The sequence below is a fragment of the Microcaecilia unicolor genome, chromosome 11 (genome assembly GCF_901765095.1).
Source record: "Microcaecilia unicolor chromosome 11, aMicUni1.1, whole genome shotgun sequence".
Classification (NCBI taxonomy): Eukaryota; Metazoa; Chordata; class Amphibia; order Gymnophiona; family Siphonopidae; genus Microcaecilia; species Microcaecilia unicolor.
Genome location: NC_044041.1, coordinates 112,114,845 through 112,132,640, shown reverse-complemented (window position 1 = coordinate 112,132,640; position 17,796 = coordinate 112,114,845). Strand labels below are relative to the sequence as shown.

The window sequence follows — 17,796 nt, the reverse complement described above, 5'->3', positions numbered from 1 at the left end:
CCCGGTATCAGAGGCTTGAGAAGGCTAAGCCTCCCCAGCCGAAGAGCGGATCCTGATGATGATGACAACGACAAAACTGCCCACCCTCTTTCCCACAAGATCCGTTTCCTTTTTTAAAAAATTTACCATTAGTCCGGCAGCGCAGCGACAGACAGCGTCAGTGAAAGTGCTCCCAGTAAAAGCGCTTCTCTTCGCTCAGTGCCCTGCCTTCTTCTGACATCATGACGTCAGAAGAAGGCGGGGCACTGAGCGAAGAGAAGCGCTTTTAATGGGAGCACTTTCACTGACGCTGTCTGTCGCTGCGCTGCCGGACTGGAGGTAAATTTGAAAGAAAAAAAAAAGTAAAGGGATCTTGGGGTGAGAAGAGGGTGGGCAGTTGGGGCAGGGGAGATAGTGAGATGAATGGGATGGCAGGGCTCAGGGAAAGAGGGGAATAGCTGAATATGGGTGAATGGAGGGGGGCAGGGGAGAGAGGAGCATGGATGGGATGGTAGGGCTCAGGGAAAGAGGGGAATTGCTGAATATGGGTGAATGGAGGGAGGCAGGGGAGAGAGGAGCATGGGTGGACATGGATGGGAGGACTGGGCCCAGGGAGAGAGGAGAAATTGCTGGACATAGAGGAGAGGAGAGGGAAGAGAGAGGACAGAGATGAGGGAAAAGGAAAAGAGAAGAAAAACTGCACATGGATGGAGAAAATAGGCAGAAGCTGGATCCACTGGACAGTCAAGTCTGCGGAGGACCCAGCTTTTACTTACAGATGTAGGACAAGAAACGAAGAAGAAAGGCGGAAAGTAAAGAAATAAATGGAAAGGAAGTCCTGGAAATGGAGTTAAGAGGACAGCTAGCAGAATCGGATACTGGGCCAGCATGATCAGAAAAACAAAGTCACCAGACAACAAAGGTAGAAAAGATAATTTTATTTTCATTATAGTGTTTGGAATATGTCCACTTTGAGAATCAGGTGCTCAACATTAAAAGTTTATATTTATTTACTTATTTATGGCATTTTATCCCACATTAAACATGAATTAGGGTGTTTTGTGGCTGTACATGAGAATTGTGATATTATGATCCCTTGTTTCATATTGTTGACGGTCTGCATTTTCCGTATGGGTGGTGTATTAGGTTCTGCCCAGTGTAATATTATGGTACAGTAAGGTTCTGAGTGTGTTTTTGCACAAAGTTGTGCATAGTGTTTTGCAGTTGAGCGATTGTGGTTAGTATATGCTTTGAGCAACCACTTTATTCTTTGACATATGATACATAGCTAATATCTAAATTTAATAAAAGGTATTGTGACTTTTATTTTTATTTTTTTTCTGTGTTATCAGACAATTATGGATTTAAGCTCCACCCCTGCCCCCCCCCCCCCCAAACAGTTGTGCCACCGACCGCCTATGTATGCAGGTACTTTCTCTGTTCCTAGAGGGCTCACAAAGTAAGTTTTTGTACCTGGGGCAATGGAAGGTTAAGTGACAACGTGGGTGCAACAGCTCATAGGTTTGCTTGCTTGCTCATAGTTTGCTTGCTTTGAATTTGAGTACGGTGAGGGGAAACAGAGATTAACCAAATTGGATTCAACGTTTTGACGTCACCCCGTCTCCTGTTTTATCTAACCTCCTTGGACCTTGGGCACGCGGGCCTTTGAAGGACACAAAGGGCGACTTTCCTCTGCGCAGGCGCAGTTCTAAAACCAGGTGACGTCTTCTAATACGCAAACGCAAGTGTATTAAAGGAGGAATTTTCTGTTGTTATGGCTACGGTGCTAAGAAGGCTGCCTGGGACGGTACGGCTGTTAGTGAGGAGCATGTCCAAGCTGAAAGTAAGTGCTGGAGCCTGTTTCTTCTTTATGTTGGCTTAGTTAAGTATATTGTCTCCCGAGGCCATAGTCTTGGCGTTTTATGCCGACTCCTTGTTCTAGAGTTGCTTTTCCTCTGGGAAAAGGTTTGCTTTTCGTGCATTGATATCTCGGAGCTATTCAAATATCTACACCAAAGTTCCCCAGTTCTTCTTCAGGTTGTGTATGCTTGGCTCCTCGAAGGTAGATTCATGTGCATGGTGGAGAAATGGTATCGTGATTAGGGCAGTGTGGGCTTTTATTGCTGCTCTTGTGATCTTGGGCAAGTCGCTTTATTCTCCGTTACCTTAAGTACAATCATAGATTGAGCTCTTTGGGGATAGAGAAATACGTATTTACTTGAATGTAACTCTTTAAAAAAGTATCTTTAAATAAAAATGAGGATATCCAGAGGCAAGTGATCCTTTAGCACTTAGATATGTGACTTTGTTACCTGCTGAGAGTTCTGTGGTGTATTAGGCTGTAAATGGTCTTTTAACTGATTGTTTAGTATTTTTAGTATATGGTTATCCTAGTGAGCATACGAACATAAGGTGCCTAAAGAGACAGGGCTATACAGGCAGTATGGAATAGGTGGGTTATTTTTGGTTGGTTGGTTGTTTTTTAAGGCTCATTAGGATAATCCTCTCCGTCTAATACTGTCACAAGCACCAAGGGATTCCCAGGCTTAGAAGCAGAAGGAATACTCCAATGTGAGCTCTTTGAGCAGGGACTGTCTTTTTCGTGTAGGGTGTACAGCGCTGAGTATGCCTTCTAGCGCTATAGAAATGATAAGTAGTAGTAGCTTTGGAGAGTTTTCTGTAATGCAGAAATTGTATTGTAGGTAGTCTTGACCAAAATATTTTGTGATGGCTGAAACTGGCCCACAGTGAAAGATGTGCAGAACATAACATAACATAGTAGGTGACGGCAGAAAAAGACCGGTACGGTCCATCCAGTCTGCCCAACAAGATAAAACTCAAATGTGCGACTTTAAACGTATACCTGACCTTGATTTGTATCTACCATTTTCAGGGCACAGACGTAGGCATGAATGAACTGGCAACTCATATGTTGCTAAGAAAATTCCCTTCTTTGCAGGACTATTTCCATTTCCCATTAATGTCATCTCTTGGAAACTTTCACATTTTGGCTGATATTATTGTTTACGACAAGTTATTTATTTATTTTTAATTAGAAATGAATTAGGAGAAAAACCAAAACTTACAAGTATTGTAGTTTAAGGATTGTTGTAGATAAGGGTTCTTAATGTCGGCTCTTAAGAGCTTCAAACAAATCTGCTTTGCAAGTTACTCTTGTTAAGTTGTATGTATGCATACATGTTTGAAGCCTCATTGTAAACCTGAAAGACAGATTTGTTTTTCACTGAGAACTAAAGATCTAGTTGTCTCTGCTTTTCTTGATCTTTCACACAAAAATGCTCTCTGGGTCAGTGACTTTTTGCAAAGTAGTTGGGAGTCTGAGGAGGAGCCATGTCTTCTTAGGTGACATAGGGGACATATTTCTTATCTCACCTTATTACTGTTTCAGGTTTGTTTGTTTGTTTTTCTTTCTTCTTATACTGACAGGCTGGAGATTCGCTCCCTAGTGTGGAGGTTTATGAAGGGAATCCTGGTTGTAAGATTAATGTAGCAGATCTGTTCAAGAGTCGGAAAGGAATCCTTTTCGGGGTGCCAGGAGCCTTTACCCCCGGATGCTCAAAGGTAAGAGATGAGAAAAGACAAAACTCTGCCAGTGTTTTATAAGTGGGGTTTGGTGGCTGTACAGAGAAACTGTGGTATCTTGCTTTTGGGCATTAGTGTGCTTAATATGATTTATTTTAGGTCTTTACTTTTTGTTACTTTTTCCTAGTAGAGTCTGTACGTTTTTGTATTTTCACCTTTGATCATTTTGGGAAGGGAGTGGCAGTGATGGAAATGGGTTTTTTTTTCCTTTCTTTTCCCAGACCCATCTACCAGGGTATGTGGAGAAGGCTGAGGAACTGAAGGCCCAGGGTGTGGAGGTCATTGCCTGCATCGCTGTCAATGATGTCTTTGTGATGAGCGAGTGGGGTAAAGCGCATGGTGCTGAGGGCAAAGTAAGAACTAGAACTGTGAACACGGCTGGGAGGGAAGGGCTGGTGAGAGCTGAGGAACAAAATGGGGCTGGGAGGGAAGGGCTAGTGGAGACAGTGAAATGAGAAGTAGGAGAGGTTGAACAACAGTCTGTTAGCTCCTCTGCAACCCTTATGAAATGAGCCAGAGCAGGCTAGAACTTTATTTTCCAACTTCTTGCCAAACCAGTTACACAAGAATTGAGGTTACAAAAACATGTAACAACTAGCAGAGTGAGATTGTGTAATAGTAACTGGCAGTGAATCCCTGCTGTTGCAGTGCTCAGAGTTCCTAACATCTCATCCTTTGGCAGGAGGATAGGTTTGGTTTTACCCTGCGACTTCAATCTGTGTTCTCTAATTCTTGACCCCCCACAAATATGAGCACGCAGCCAGTGCTGGGGAGCAGGGACATAAACACTACATCTTAACTTCTAAGCCACATTGAGCCTGCAAAGAGGTGGGAAAATGTGGGATACAAATGCAATAAATAAATAGCAGAAAGAAGCAGTGATGGGGCTAGGTCATGTAAACAGGACTGTCCCTTTGCAAGTGGGGTTGTTTCCAAGGTAGGATGAGGGCCCTATCTGGCAGCAGAAGGTTCTTGCTGTGATGTCTTTTTATTGACCCAGAGTTAGAATTGGCCACAGATGATACTGTTCTTGAAGATGAGACCCATGTGTGACCTTTAAAACGCCTGTACTATCTAGACTAGTGTTTCCCCAGTCCTGGAGTCCTGCTTTCCATTCAGGTTTTCAGGATGTCCACAATGAATATGCATGAACTTGATTTGCATACACTGCCTCCATTATCTCTCTATATATATAAAACTCACCCTCAACGTTCTATTTGCACTGACGTCACAAGCATGGTTCGTAAGTTCGAAGCTCTGAAGCCACACAAAATCACAGTCTCCTTCCTTTTCTCTCCAAATTACTTGAGCGTGCTGTTCACCGCCGCTGCCTTGAGTTTCTCTCCTCACATGCTATTCTTGACCCACTACAATCTGGTTTTCGCCCTCTCCACTCAACCGAAACTGCGCTTACTAAAATTTCCAATGACCTATTACTGGCTAAATCCAGAGGTCAATATTCCATCCTCCTTGATCTTTCCGCTGCTTTTGACACTGTCTATCACAGCATACTTCTCGATACCCTGTCCTCACTTGGATTCCAGGGCTCTGTCCTTTCCTGGTTCTCTTCCTACCTCTCCCTCCGCACCTTTAGTGTTCACTCTGGTGGATCCTCTTCTACTTCTATCCCTCTGCCTGTCGGCGTACCTCAGGGTTCTGTTCTTGGTCCCCTCCTCTTTTCTATCTACACTTCTTCCCTTGGCTCATTAATCTCATCCCATGGCTTTTCCTACCATCTCTATGCTGATGACTCCCAAATCTACCTTTCTACTCCTGATATCTCACCTTGCATCCAAACCAAAGTTTCAGCGTGCTTGTCTGACATTGCTGTCTGGATGTCTCAACGCCACCTGAAATTAAATATGACCAAAACCGAGCTTCTCATTTTCCCCCCAAAACCCACTTCCCTGCTCCCCCCGTTTTCTATTTCTGTTGGTGGCTCTCTCATTCTCCCTGCCTCCTCAGCTCGAAACCTTGGGGTCATCTATGACTCTTCTCTCTCCTTCTCTGCTCATATCCAGCAGATTGCCAAGACCTGTCGTTTCTTTCTTTACAACATCCGTAAAATCCGCCCCTTTCTTTCCAAGCACTCTACCAAAACCCTCATCCACACCCTTGTCACCTCTCGTTTAGACTACTGCAATCTACTTCTTGCTGGCCTCCCACTTAGTCACCTCTCCCCTCTCCAGTCGGTTCAAAACTCTGCTGCCCGTCTCATCTTCCGCCAGGGTCGCTTTACTCATACTACCCCTCTCCTCAAGACCCTTCACTGGCTCCCTATCCGTTTTCGCATCCTGTTCAAAGTTCTCCTACTAACCTATAAATGTATTCACTCTGCTGCTCCCCAGTATCTCTCCACACTCGTCCTTCCCGTGCACTCCGCTCCATGGATAAATCCTTCTTATCTGTTCCCTTCTCCACTACTGCCAACTCCAGACTTCGCGCCTTCTGTCTCGCTGCACCCTACGCCTGGAATAAACTTCCTGAGCCCCTACGTCTTGCCCCATCCTTGGCCACCTTTAAATCTAGACTGAAAGCCCACCTCTTTAACATTGCTTTTGACTCGTAACCACTCGCCTCCACCTACCCTCCTCTCTTCCTTCCCGTTCACATTAATTGATTTGATTTGCTTACTTTATTTATTTTTTGTCTATTAGATTGTAAGCTCTTTGAGCAGGGACTGTCTTTCTTCTATGTTTGTGCAGCGCTGCGTATGCCTTGTAGCGCTATAGAAATGCTAAATAGTAGTAGTAGTAGTAGTCTGTGGGCCCCGCCCTCGCGTCAAAACACGATGACGTCGAGGGCGGAGCACGCGTTACTCTATCGGTTCCTACTGCAGGGGCATTCACATGACGCACAAATCTTCTGTTTTCGGCAGGTCAGTGGGGTGGGGGGGCCTTCGGAGAGGGGGGAGTGCTGGCAGCGACGACATCGGTGGGGGTGGAAGGGGGTGCACTGGCAACACACACATCGGGGGGGGAACGGAACGGTCACGGACGCTGGGGGGCATGCCAAAAGGGCCAGGGTCACAGCACATTCGCACGGAGGCTGCAGGGGGGCCGGCGACACACGGAGACACAAAGGGACGGAGGGGAGCCTTGCTAGCGTCTGTTTCATTGGGATTTGAAACAGGCCTTCGTTACTAGTATGCAATATTTTATGCATATTCATTGTGGAAAGCATGGTAGCCAAACAACTCACAGAATCTATATAAATAATTCTCACCTCCAATTCTGAAGCTCACTGTACTGGGAAACACTGAAGCCCTGTACTGTTCTAGGCTGTCAGCACCACTCACTCTCACTCGTAGACCCGCCCTCAGCCACGCCCCATCCAGACATAATTCACAACCCCAACGTTCTAATGAAGCCGGAAGCTCCACCCACTTCCGTCCTGGTGTCGATAGCTGTTCCCCCATGAGTGTGTGCCCCGCCCTCGCGTCACAATGTTATGACGTCAAGGGCTGAGCACTGACAGTCACCCAATGGGCTGCAGTGTAGCTCCGCCCTCTCCAACACGTGATGACGTTGACGGCAGGGCGGGGAAGGCACACAAAACTGCGACGCACGCAAGAGGAAGGAGTAGGGAAACACGCGGAGCAAGTTTCCCTACTCCTCCCCCTGCCTACAAATCAGCTCTCACTGCCCCCCTCGGCGCATCACCCAATCCCCTCCCCTCCAAGCACATACCTCCCAAGGAATCGACATGCCGGTCACAAACAGTGCGCACAGGGAAAGGAGCTTGCGAGAGAGCATGGAGGAACTGTGAAGGGAGGGAACCTACAGACACAGGCAGGAAGGGACAGCCCATTGCCAGAGAGCCTCACAGAAACCATGAAGAATCATTTATAAACAGAAACGAAGCAGCTCTGTCTCACACAGAAGGAAACAGCAGGAAGGTTATGTGCAACATACAGAGGGATACAAAGTGTGACAGCCTGAATCAGGATAGCTCAGGGACCTCAGGGCACAGATGGCAAATTCCCTGGCACAGAAAACCTTGCTAGCGCCCATTTCATTTGTGTCTGAAACGGGCCTTTTTTACTAGTATATAAATAAATTCTCAATTCTACACTAATCTCAGTCAGGTTTCATCCCCTACACAGCACAGAAACAGTATTGCTCACTCTCCTTTCCAAATTCAAACAGGAAATAGCAATAGGCAAAAACATCCTCTTCCCCCAATTCGACATGTCTAGTGCGTTTGACATGGTAAACCAGAACATACTACTAAGACTACTAGATAAGTTTGGGATTGGTGGTAATATACTAAGATGGATCAAAGGTTTCCTAACCACAAGAACATACCAAGTAATAGCAAACTCAAACACATCACCACTGTGGAAAGCAGACTGCGGAGTACCACAAGGATCACCACTATCCCCAATCCTCTTCAACTTAATGATGACCCCGCTAGCCGAGACCCTATCCAACCAAGGCCTTAACCCTTTCATCTATGCTGACGATGTCATAATATGCATTTCCTGCAAAGCAAATCTGTCTGAAATAACCAATAAAATCAAGATCAGCTTCAACATCATGGACACTTGGGCAAATGCATTTCAACTGAAACTCAACAAAGAAAAAACACACTGTCTCATTGTCTCATCTCAACACAGCGTAGACAACCCCACGGTTATCAACACTCCAGACCACACCCTCCCTATCTGACAGCCTGAAAATCCTTGCGCTACCTAACACTAGTGAACCAAGTGTCATACACAACAATGAAAATATTTCACGCAATGTGGAAACTCAAACGCGTGGAACAATACTTCCCGAGCCATCTAGACTACTGCAATGGAATCTATGCGGGATGTAAAGAACAAACCTTAAAGAAACTCCAGACCGCTGAGAATACGGCAGCCAGACTTATCTTGGGAAAAACCCGATACAATAGCGCAAAACCTCTCCGCGAAAAACTACATTGGCTCCCAATTAAAGAACGCATTGCTTTCAAGATCTGCACAATGGTTCACAAGATTATCTACGGTGAAGCCCCGGGATACATGACAGACTTGATCGACCTACCTATAAGAAACACGTCCGAATCAACACGAATGTACCTAAACCTGCACTACCCAAGCTGCAAAGGACTCAAATACAAATCAACCTACACATCCAACTTTTCCTACATAAGCACCCAATTGTGGAACGCATTACCAAAAGCCATGAAAACCTCGTATGACCACCTACACTTCCGGAGAACACTAAAAACTTATCTCTTTTAAAAGGCATACCCTACCAACCCAACAAATGCCTGATCTCTGTAACACAACAAAGGTAGAACTCAGAATGCATAAAACGCAACTCTCCTACTGTTCAATGACCTTATGTGGCTGTCCCACATGAACTTTATCTCATCTCAACATCACTCTGTAAACACCGGAGTCTGCAAACCTCCGGCACAATGTAAACCACATTGAGCCTGCAAATAGGTGGGAAAATGTGGGATACAAATGCAACAAATTTAAAAAAATTTTATTTTTTTTTTTAAACCTGACTGGAAAGGGGTACTCCAGGACTGGACTTGGGGAAACACTGAGGTTAAGGTTGGGTCAGTAAAAAGTATCAATGCCAGCAGAGTACCCAGTCCTACTCTAGGACCAGTGTAACTCCCAGAGCTCTCATTGGCTTTTCTGTCTTTTCAGGTGCAAATGCTGGCTGATCCCACAGCTGCCTTTGCAGAGGTAAGATCTCTTAATATTTAATGGTTATTTTAATTTGACTGACTGCCTTTCAGTTGAACCACAAGGCAGTGCACAGTTAGAACTACCATTAATTTTTAAAAATCTTTTCGATATATGGAGAGAGGATACTTTGCTGTAGAAGATACACCTACTGAGTACCTCACTTTCGGGGAAGAGCTTCTCGTGCAGTGAATTCTGACATATCTTCCAACCATTTTTTTTTTTTTTTTTATTACCTGCAGTGCTGGGCAGCTGCTTGCAGTAAAGTTGCACGTGCCATGTGGTGCAGAGCACCCTGGCTCCTGTAGCTGACTCAGGCTCAGACTTTGTTGTGGGGCACTGGGGCCACAGGGGAATGCTACTGCTGGCTGCTGTGATCGAAGATTTGAGTAGTGATGATGAAGTGACTGTGTTGAACTTAGAGCGCAACCAGCACTGAAGTTAAAATCTAGACCCGGGCAGGGCAGCAGTGAGGACACCAGGCACAGTGTAAAGAAGCCGCACCTACTACGCACCGCGGCAGCAGCCTTTCCATGTAGCACTGCAGTCCGGGCTTGGGGAGAGGAGCAGACAGCGCCACAAGGTCCCGGTGCCTTCAGCTGTTTTTTTTTTTTTTTTTTTTTTTTTTTTAAGCGTGATGAGCCGAGAACGAGGCTGAGTGTGCGCAGCCACAGCGTGGCCGCATGGGATGGAATAAACATGCAGTCAGTCAGCACGCAGCGGCCATAACACTGGCTGAGAAGGAAGAGGACATAATGATCACCACTAGAAGTCAAGAGCTGTGACCTGTAGCTCTTGACTTCTAGTGGTGACCGTGACGGTCCTCTTCCTTCTCAGCCAGCGCTGCGGCCACTGCGTTCTCACTGCATGTTTATTCCATACCATGCGGCCACGCTGCGGCTGTGCACGCTCAGCCTCTTGGCTCATCACGCTAAAAGATAGCTGCAGGCGCCGGGACCACGTGGCGCTGTCTGCTCCTCCCCACGAGCCCGAACCGCAGTGCCTCGTTCTCATCTCATCACGCTGCTGCGGCGGTGCCGCCTGGGTGTGTAGTGGGCGTGGCTTCTTTACACTGTGCCTGATGTCCTCATTGCTGACTGCATGTTTATTCCAGTGCCGACTGCCGTGCTGAGTCTGCCTCTGCCAAAAGGTAGGAGGGACTGGGAGGTCAGGTGAGCGGGCCACCGCCGTAACGATGGTAGAAAGTGAAAGGCTTCATTGTATCTACTGCTTTGCTGTGTGCTTTTCAACCACGCTTAAAACTGGGTGGGCGGACCTGAGCTGATATTGGATGGGCCTGGGCCTGCCCATTGCTACGCCCCTTGGTCTGAGTATAGAGACATTTCAATATTTGTTGTTTTTCTCTCTCTTCCTCAGGTGACTGATATGGTACTGGACAGCCCGCAGCTGAAGAGTCTCTTTGGTACCAAACGATGTAAAAGGTAAGAGCTGGCATATGTGGCACAAGAGTCCTTGGAGTCTAGTGAACCTTTCCCCCTCCCTAAGGGTGGGGAGTTAGTACTGGTAGATGCTCACGTTGCTTGTAGCAGTTTGTTGACAGATATACCCCCCCCCCCTAAGTTAGTGGTTCTTAACTACTCTCTTTGGGCTACAGCCAGCTAGGTTTTCAAGATAGATTTGTATACAATGGAGTGGAGGAGTAGCCTTTCTGGGTTAAGGAATCTGGAGGGATTGAGCTGTCCTGTTTTGAGGGAGGAGATTTGGTTTGCTGGCAACTGCAGAAAGATGATGGAGGGTAAGGGGAGAATAAACCGTATGCGCTAAAATGTTTCCCTGATTTCCTTATTTAACAGGTTTGCAATGATTATAGAAAATGGCAAGGTGAAAGCCATAAACGTGGAGGAAGATGGCACAGGCTTGACCTGCAGCTTGGCCAACAATATCTTGTCACAGCTGTAAGGAGCAATGATATGCTTGTCCAACCGTGTCCCAGTCCTGCAGCAACAGGGAACTCTTAGGGCCTTCAAGTGGCTGTTATCTTTGACTGGATACAGTGTATAGTGTACCTTGCACATTTAAGCAGCAATGAGTGAGATGCACAGGAAGGCTACCCACACAGCTAGGGCTCCTTCTGTCCCTCCATTCAGCAACACCTGCTGTTTTCCCCCTTGCTAAGGACTTCCAACTTCAGAAGCCACCATGGATCACAAATCCGATAACAGATTACCACATAGTCTCATGGTCATGAGAGAAAGAGACCACCTGATGAAAAGTCAAATTATCTGCATGCACTAAATCTTCCTTTTACTTTGTACTCCCTCCCTGGCTACAGACTTTCTGCTGCTGCTCCTGGCCCCTGGCTATGTCTTGCTCCTTGTTGTCTAATGCTGATATGCAGAGACCTGGCCTGCTGCCCTTTTTGGGTGGGTCTTTCTGTTGCTTTTACATCTTTCTCCATCTGCTTTGCTCTTTGTGGAGGTGGTAGTTTCATGGAGATAATAAATGAACAGTTTTGGGGCTAGTGCTTTTCTGTAGTGTAATTCAATTTCTTTTTGAAGATTTTTGTTCAGTGGAATTAAAATTGGATGGATCACAGTGCATCATGTTCTTCTCTTGTATTATACCACTGTTTGGTTGCTTCTGATCGGTAGGTGCTAAGGGTTTGTGAGGTAAAAGGCTAAATCATAAGGAAGGACTTGATGGAAACAGAAACTGATTTTCAACTTTTATTAGAGACTGTGGTATAGATTCTCCCTAGCCAGCACTAAATTTCTGAACAGTCGGTATCTATCCCTTCTCATTTAGGCAGTATGTATTAAGGACCTATTTGTCACTTTTTTGAAGGAATTCATCCAAATATGTTTGTGAGGGCAGAACCCGATTCCTAGAGGACATTGTGGGTAGAGATTAAGAACTGGGTTTCTTTTACTGGAAAGGCATGGAAGTCGCTGCACAGATGTATTGAAATGTTTGTGCTAAATTCTAGTTTCTAGTAGGTTCTGTGAAGCTCTGCTCTGTTTTGTGTTGTAACGGTAGGGTCCTATGTGATAATAAAGTCTTGGGTCTGAAGAACTGAACTCTTTCTATTACCAACGTACAGCCATCATAATCATAAACTGCAGCCACTTAGAACAGAAACAAATAGCTTTGGAGAAGAAAAAGCCCTTCTTAACGCCACAGAGTTCTCCAGAAGCCTCCTGAGCATGGCAGCTTCATATGCAAGGGATGGGGCCCATTGCAGCACATGCAGCACTGTTTGTCAAGTGCTTTGGTAATTTTGATAATGCATTTGTGGGGTATGGGTATACAGCCTGTATATGCATAACTGTGACCTCTTGAAATCCTTATCCTGCCACTCCCTTTCCTGGAAGATGGGGTTCTGCACTTTTGCACACATTTGTGCTTGCCTTGGAGCAGGTCTTAATGTGTCCATGTAGCTCCTGCAGGGTCATTCTAAATGACACATGTTTTCTTTTTAAAACTGGTGTAATTTATGTATATTCTTGCTACACAGGTTCAGTAACCTGTTAATAAAATTACCCTTCCCCCTCCCTAACGGTGGGGAGTTGGTACTGATAGATGCTCACGTTGCTTGTAGCAGGTTATTGACAGATATACCCCCTAAGATAGTGGTTCTTAACTACTCTCTTTGGGCTACAGCCAGCTAGGTTTTCAAGATAGATCTGTATACAATGGAGTGGAGGAGTGGCCTAGTGGTTAGAGCACCGGTCTTGCAATCCAGAGGTGGCTGGTTCAAATCCTCCTGCTGCTGCTGCTCCTCCTCGTGATCTTGGGCAAGTCACTTAACCCTCCATTGCCTCAGGTACAAACTTAGATTGTGAGCCCGCCTGGCACAGAGAAATATCCAGTGTACCTGAATGTAACTCACCTCAAGCTACTACTGAAAAAGGTGTGAGCAAAATCTAAATAAATAATAAAAATGGAGGCAGTGCATGGATGTCTGTCTTATGTTTAGCTGCATGTGTTCTGAGGATTAGGCTAAGAAACTTTGCCCTAAGGGGACAAGAGGAGTAGCCTAGTGGTTAGAGCACCACTCTTTACATGCAGAGGCGCCCAGCTCAAATCCCACTGCTGCTCCTTGTGATCTTGGGAAAGTTACTTAACCCTCCATTGCCTCAGGTCCAAACTTAGATTGTGACCCTCCTGGGACAGAGAAATATCCAGTGTACCTGAATGTAACTCACCTCGAGCTACTACTGAAAAAGGTGTGAACAAAATCCAAATCACTAGATGGTGCTGTGGTTTTTTTTTTGTTTGTTTGTTTTTGTTTTTTTAATGTTTTCTTTTAAACCCTTGAGGCTACTGCTGCAGATTTCTTGAAGATCCCCTGCATCACCACTGGATGGCAGTCGAACTTCACTATTCCAAAAAGCAGCAACCTCACCACTCCCATGACAGTTGACTTCAGCCTGACCTGGCTGCCCAAGTTACACTCAAATTTGCTGCTGACCTACCTTTCCTAGGCCTCTTTCCCCCCCCCCCCCCCTTATATAATGTGCAACTGGTTCACCTATTCCCCCATACTTGTCTGCAGCTGCTCTGCCTTCCTTATCTACTGTAATAAAACTCACCCTCAACGTTCTGAGGACACTGACGTCAGTGAAGACAAGCCCTGACTTCCTTCAAAAAGGTTTGAAGGTTCGTGGTGGTGAAGCCACCAAAATTGCTCCGGGCCCCGCTCTCGAGGGCGGAGCAATGGCAGAACAACGAAGGGGTTGGCAGGAAGGGAGGCGGGGTGGGGGGGTGGGAAATCGCTCTGGGCCCCGCCCTCGCGTCAAACGTCATGATGGGGGCGGAGCAATGGCAGAACAACGAAGGGGTTGGCCAGGGAGGGAGGGGGGGGGTGTTGGCAACGAAAACCTTGCTAGCGCCCGTTTCATTTGCTCTGAAACGGGCCTCTTTTACTAGTGTTTACATATTTGTCAGCATCTGGTCTACCTTTTCAGGATCCTTGCACTTGTCTGCAGTCAGGCCTGTACCTGACTTCTTGTCATGGGGGAAAGAACACTGCGTGAAGCTTGATTGTGTGCCCCAGTCTCAGCCTTCAGCTGCCTCACATATGGCTGAAATTAGGAGCTGACCTCCTTTCCTTTGAGAAAGATGGTGGGTGCTGTGAAAAAAAGAAAAAGTAAGGTGCTGGTGAAGGAGGAGGTATGAGGATATGATACAACCATTCCCCAGGGATCCCTCCTACCCCTTTGTGTATTTTTTAGGTTTCAGCAAGATGTGTGAGGTCAAATAAGTTTTGCTGTTTGTATATAATTCTGAGGCTATGGCTCTAATCTGATGAACTTGGCTCTACATAACACTAGAGAGACATATAGTAACCTAGTAAATGACGACAGATAAAGACCTGTATGGTCTATGCAGTTTGCCCAACAAAATAAACTCATTTTACATAGTATGTGATACTTTATGTATAACTGTGTTTGATTTGTTTGCCATTTTCAGGCACAGACCATAGAGGTCTGCCCACAGTTCTTGTACTAAAAATTCTGAAGCTACCATCGAAGCCCCTTAAACTTTACACTCCAGCCGATCCACAATCGCTATAGACTGTAGAAGTCTGCCCAGCACTGGTTTTGCTTCCCAATTACTGGTGGTGTCACCCAATTGCTAAGATTCCATGGATCCATTCCTTCTAAACAGAATTCCTTTGTGTTTATATCATGCATGTTTGAATTCTATTACTGTTTTCATTTCCACCACCTCCCGCGGGAGGGCATTCCAAGCGTCAGTCGTTGTCAGACAGAGGGCAGGAAGGAGGTGCGGTCAGAGGCTCTGAGGAAAGGGAGCCAGGCCTGGTCCCTTCCCCAGCTATGCGGAGGGGGCCTGGGGAGAGAGGCCCAGGAAACTCCCAGGCTATGGGGCCTACAAGGCCGAAGGATCTGAAGGCCCGGCGGAGTAGCTCTCAGCCAGTCCCTCCTCCAGCACGAAGGGAGCGTAGTCCCCGGGACCGTAAAGCGCCCAGGGCCAGGGAGGATTGTGGATCTGATGCCTCCTCCATGACCCAGCGGCTTCCAGGTAAGGAGCCTGAAGATCATGGGGGAGGAAGGTTGAGGCCCTAAAGGTGCAGACCCAGAAGGAGCAAGGACAAGAAGGAATGGAGGTGGGGCAGGAGGCCCAGTTGGGATTTGAGGCAGCCGGCAGTGAAGAAGAGTGGTCAGAAGAAGGGGAGGAGGCCGGTGAGTGGGAGAATATGGACCCAGGACAGTGTGCCAGAGAAACGGTGGAGCGGGTGAGGCACATCAAGTCTCTGGAGAAGGAAATAGAGGAGCTGGGGAAACGGTTGAAAATGACTAAAGCCATGAGTAGGCTGGCCCCAGCAGAGCATGGTCAAAAGTATAAGACTGAAGAAAAGCGCTTAACAAAGTTGCTGAAACAGAAGGAAAAAAGAATTGCTTGTTTAAAAACAGGCTCTGCAAATCCCTTGAGGGAGGTTTATGAGAATCAAGAGAGGATGCAGGCTGGTACATCTAAAACTATGAGCCAGGAGGTTTTCTCCCCAGCACAGGAATCTACCAGTTTAAGCTCAGGAACATTGTTTCACAAAAGGCGGTTGGTAACAGAGATTGTACAAAGTCCAAACAGTCAAAGTACATTGCAAACTATGAAAGCCCTGATGAGCCCAAGGGAAGAGGGAGTACTCAGGTTGGATACAGCTCCAGGAGAAGGGGGAGGGGCGGATTGTTTGGCCTCAGGTATTCCGGTAGAACAGAAAGGAAAAGACACAAAGTTACAACACTTTCATATTATTGAAACGGATGGAGACAGGTTTTCCACCCAGGACACTTTTTCAGTACCCACTAGTGGGGAAGAAGAACAGGGTGTGGAAAAAAGTATTGAACTTACCTGTGTGGAGAGATTGCAAGAGAAGCAAAAACCAGCAGGCTTCCAACTGCAGGAGCACTCCAAAGGTGCTCTGATTGAGGCAGCAGTTTCTGGTGATCAATTATCATCAGCTGTGCAGCTTGGCTCAGAGCAGGTCTGCCCGCGAGGTCAGGACGGACAGGAGGAAGAATCAGGAGAGATCTCTGTTCAATCTGCAGCCAAGTTTGCAGGGGACCTGCTAGGGTATGGTGCCCAGGACATAGAGAATCAGCAGGAGAAAGAGGAACTGGAACAGGAGTTGCATGGAATGGAGCAGGACATTGGACCAATTGCTCAGACCAGAGTAAGCTCTGAAAGTGCACTAATTTTTAAAGCTCCTGATGTCCCAGTTGAAGGTCTGGGTTTGAACTGGTTGAGGGGGGGCTGTGTGCGAGGGGAGGGTGGGGGGCGGGGGGAGGGTCTTGGTCAAGAGAGGGGTATGCTTTCTTGTCGGAAGGTGGGGGAGGGGGATGTGGGGAGCCGGGATTCGGAGGAAGGGAAGAAGGGTAGGGGAGAAGTGAGGGGGGGCGGGGGAGGGGCAGGGTGCTCTTTCCTTTGCGGCGGTGGTGAGGGGGGAGGGGGGAGGGGAGATGGGGGGGCGGCCAGTGTCTGTGGAGGGATCAAGGGGGAAAGGGGGGGAAGGGAGAGGGGCGGGGCAAATCCCCAAACGAAGGAATGTGGTGCAGATTAGATGGGTGGGGGAGGGGGCTATGCCTTCTCGGGAGACGGTTTTGAGGATGGTCATGGGCCTGGGGTTTGTGCCGGAGGACTTCTATGCCTGTATTCACCCAGTTAATTTGCCTGAGTACGATGTTAGTTTTCTAACGCAGAGGGGTATGGAAATCTTTTGGGAGAGGTATGAGGGGGTGAAAGGAAGGGGGGATTGGAGCAATTATGTGGTTATTCCTATTAGTAGACCTGACTTGGTGCAAGTCACTGTATTGGTACGAAACGAGTCCATTTCAGGGGCAGACCTGGCCTACTGGTTACAGCGGCATGCGGATTTGAGAACCCCGTTATCCAAACTCCCGGATCCAAGTAGGGTGTGGGCAGGGGGGTGGGGGGCTTGGGTTAAGCTAAGACAGGAAGGGCAAGTGGTCAAGCACATTCCTTCTGCGGCTTTTATTGGCCGGGACAGGATTCTCTGTTTTTACAAGGGACAGCCACGGCAGTGTTTCCGTTGCGGATCCTTTCGCCATTATAGTATGTCTTGCCCAGTACAACAGTGTGTAAAGTGCGGGAGTAAGGAGCACTATACAGAAAATTGTTCCTCTATCCGTTGCAATTTGTGCGGGGGTCTGGGGCATGCCTTTAGAGACTGCCCGAGGGCGCGTCATAATAGGAGGGATGAGGGCAGGGGGAATATGATTCGGGGAGAGGGGCAGGATCTAGGTCAGGGTTCTGGGGGTCTGGGGGTTGGGAGGGCTTGGGAGGAAGGGGGAGGAGAGGGAGGTTTGGGGGTACAGGGGAGGGGTGGTTTGCAGGGGGAAGAGGAGGGTTTACAGTTAGAGGAGGGCGGGGGTCTAGAGACTAGAGGGGGACAGGAGGAGGAGGGAAAGGGAGAGTGGGTTCAAGTGTCAAAATTAAAGAAACGGAAGGTTTCAAAGGGAAAGGGTTTGACATTACAGGGGTTGCCTGGGGTGGGGCAGGGGGGTAATCGATTTCAGATTTTG

The 17,796-nt window shown here is 47.2% G+C and overlaps 1 protein-coding gene across 1 annotated transcript; it reads left to right on the top strand.

The window, feature by feature from the left end:
- The first annotated feature begins 1,715 nt into the window (after nucleotides 1–1,715).
- On the top strand, nucleotides 1,716–11,830 carry PRDX5 (peroxiredoxin 5). The gene is made up of 6 exons (XM_030218618.1): nucleotides 1,716–1,822; nucleotides 3,427–3,561; nucleotides 3,804–3,935; nucleotides 9,233–9,271; nucleotides 10,649–10,713; nucleotides 11,086–11,830. The coding sequence occupies exons 1-6, from the start codon at nucleotides 1,754–1,756 to the stop codon at nucleotides 11,189–11,191; spliced, it is 546 nt and encodes a 181-aa protein (XP_030074478.1). The 5' UTR covers nucleotides 1,716–1,753; the 3' UTR covers nucleotides 11,192–11,830.
- Nucleotides 11,831–17,796: the final 5,966 nt, after the last annotated feature.

Coding starts and splice junctions, on each gene's coding strand:
- PRDX5 (XM_030218618.1), top strand. CDS start 1,754: ATGGCTACGGTGCTAAGAAGGCTGCCTGGGACGGTACGGCTGTTAGTG. Junction 3,936..9,232: donor CGCATGGTGCTGAGGGCAAA/GTAAGAACTAGA, acceptor CTGTCTTTTCAG/GTGCAAATGCTGGCTGATCC. Junction 9,272..10,648: donor CCACAGCTGCCTTTGCAGAG/GTAAGATCTCTT, acceptor TCTCTTCCTCAG/GTGACTGATATGGTACTGGA.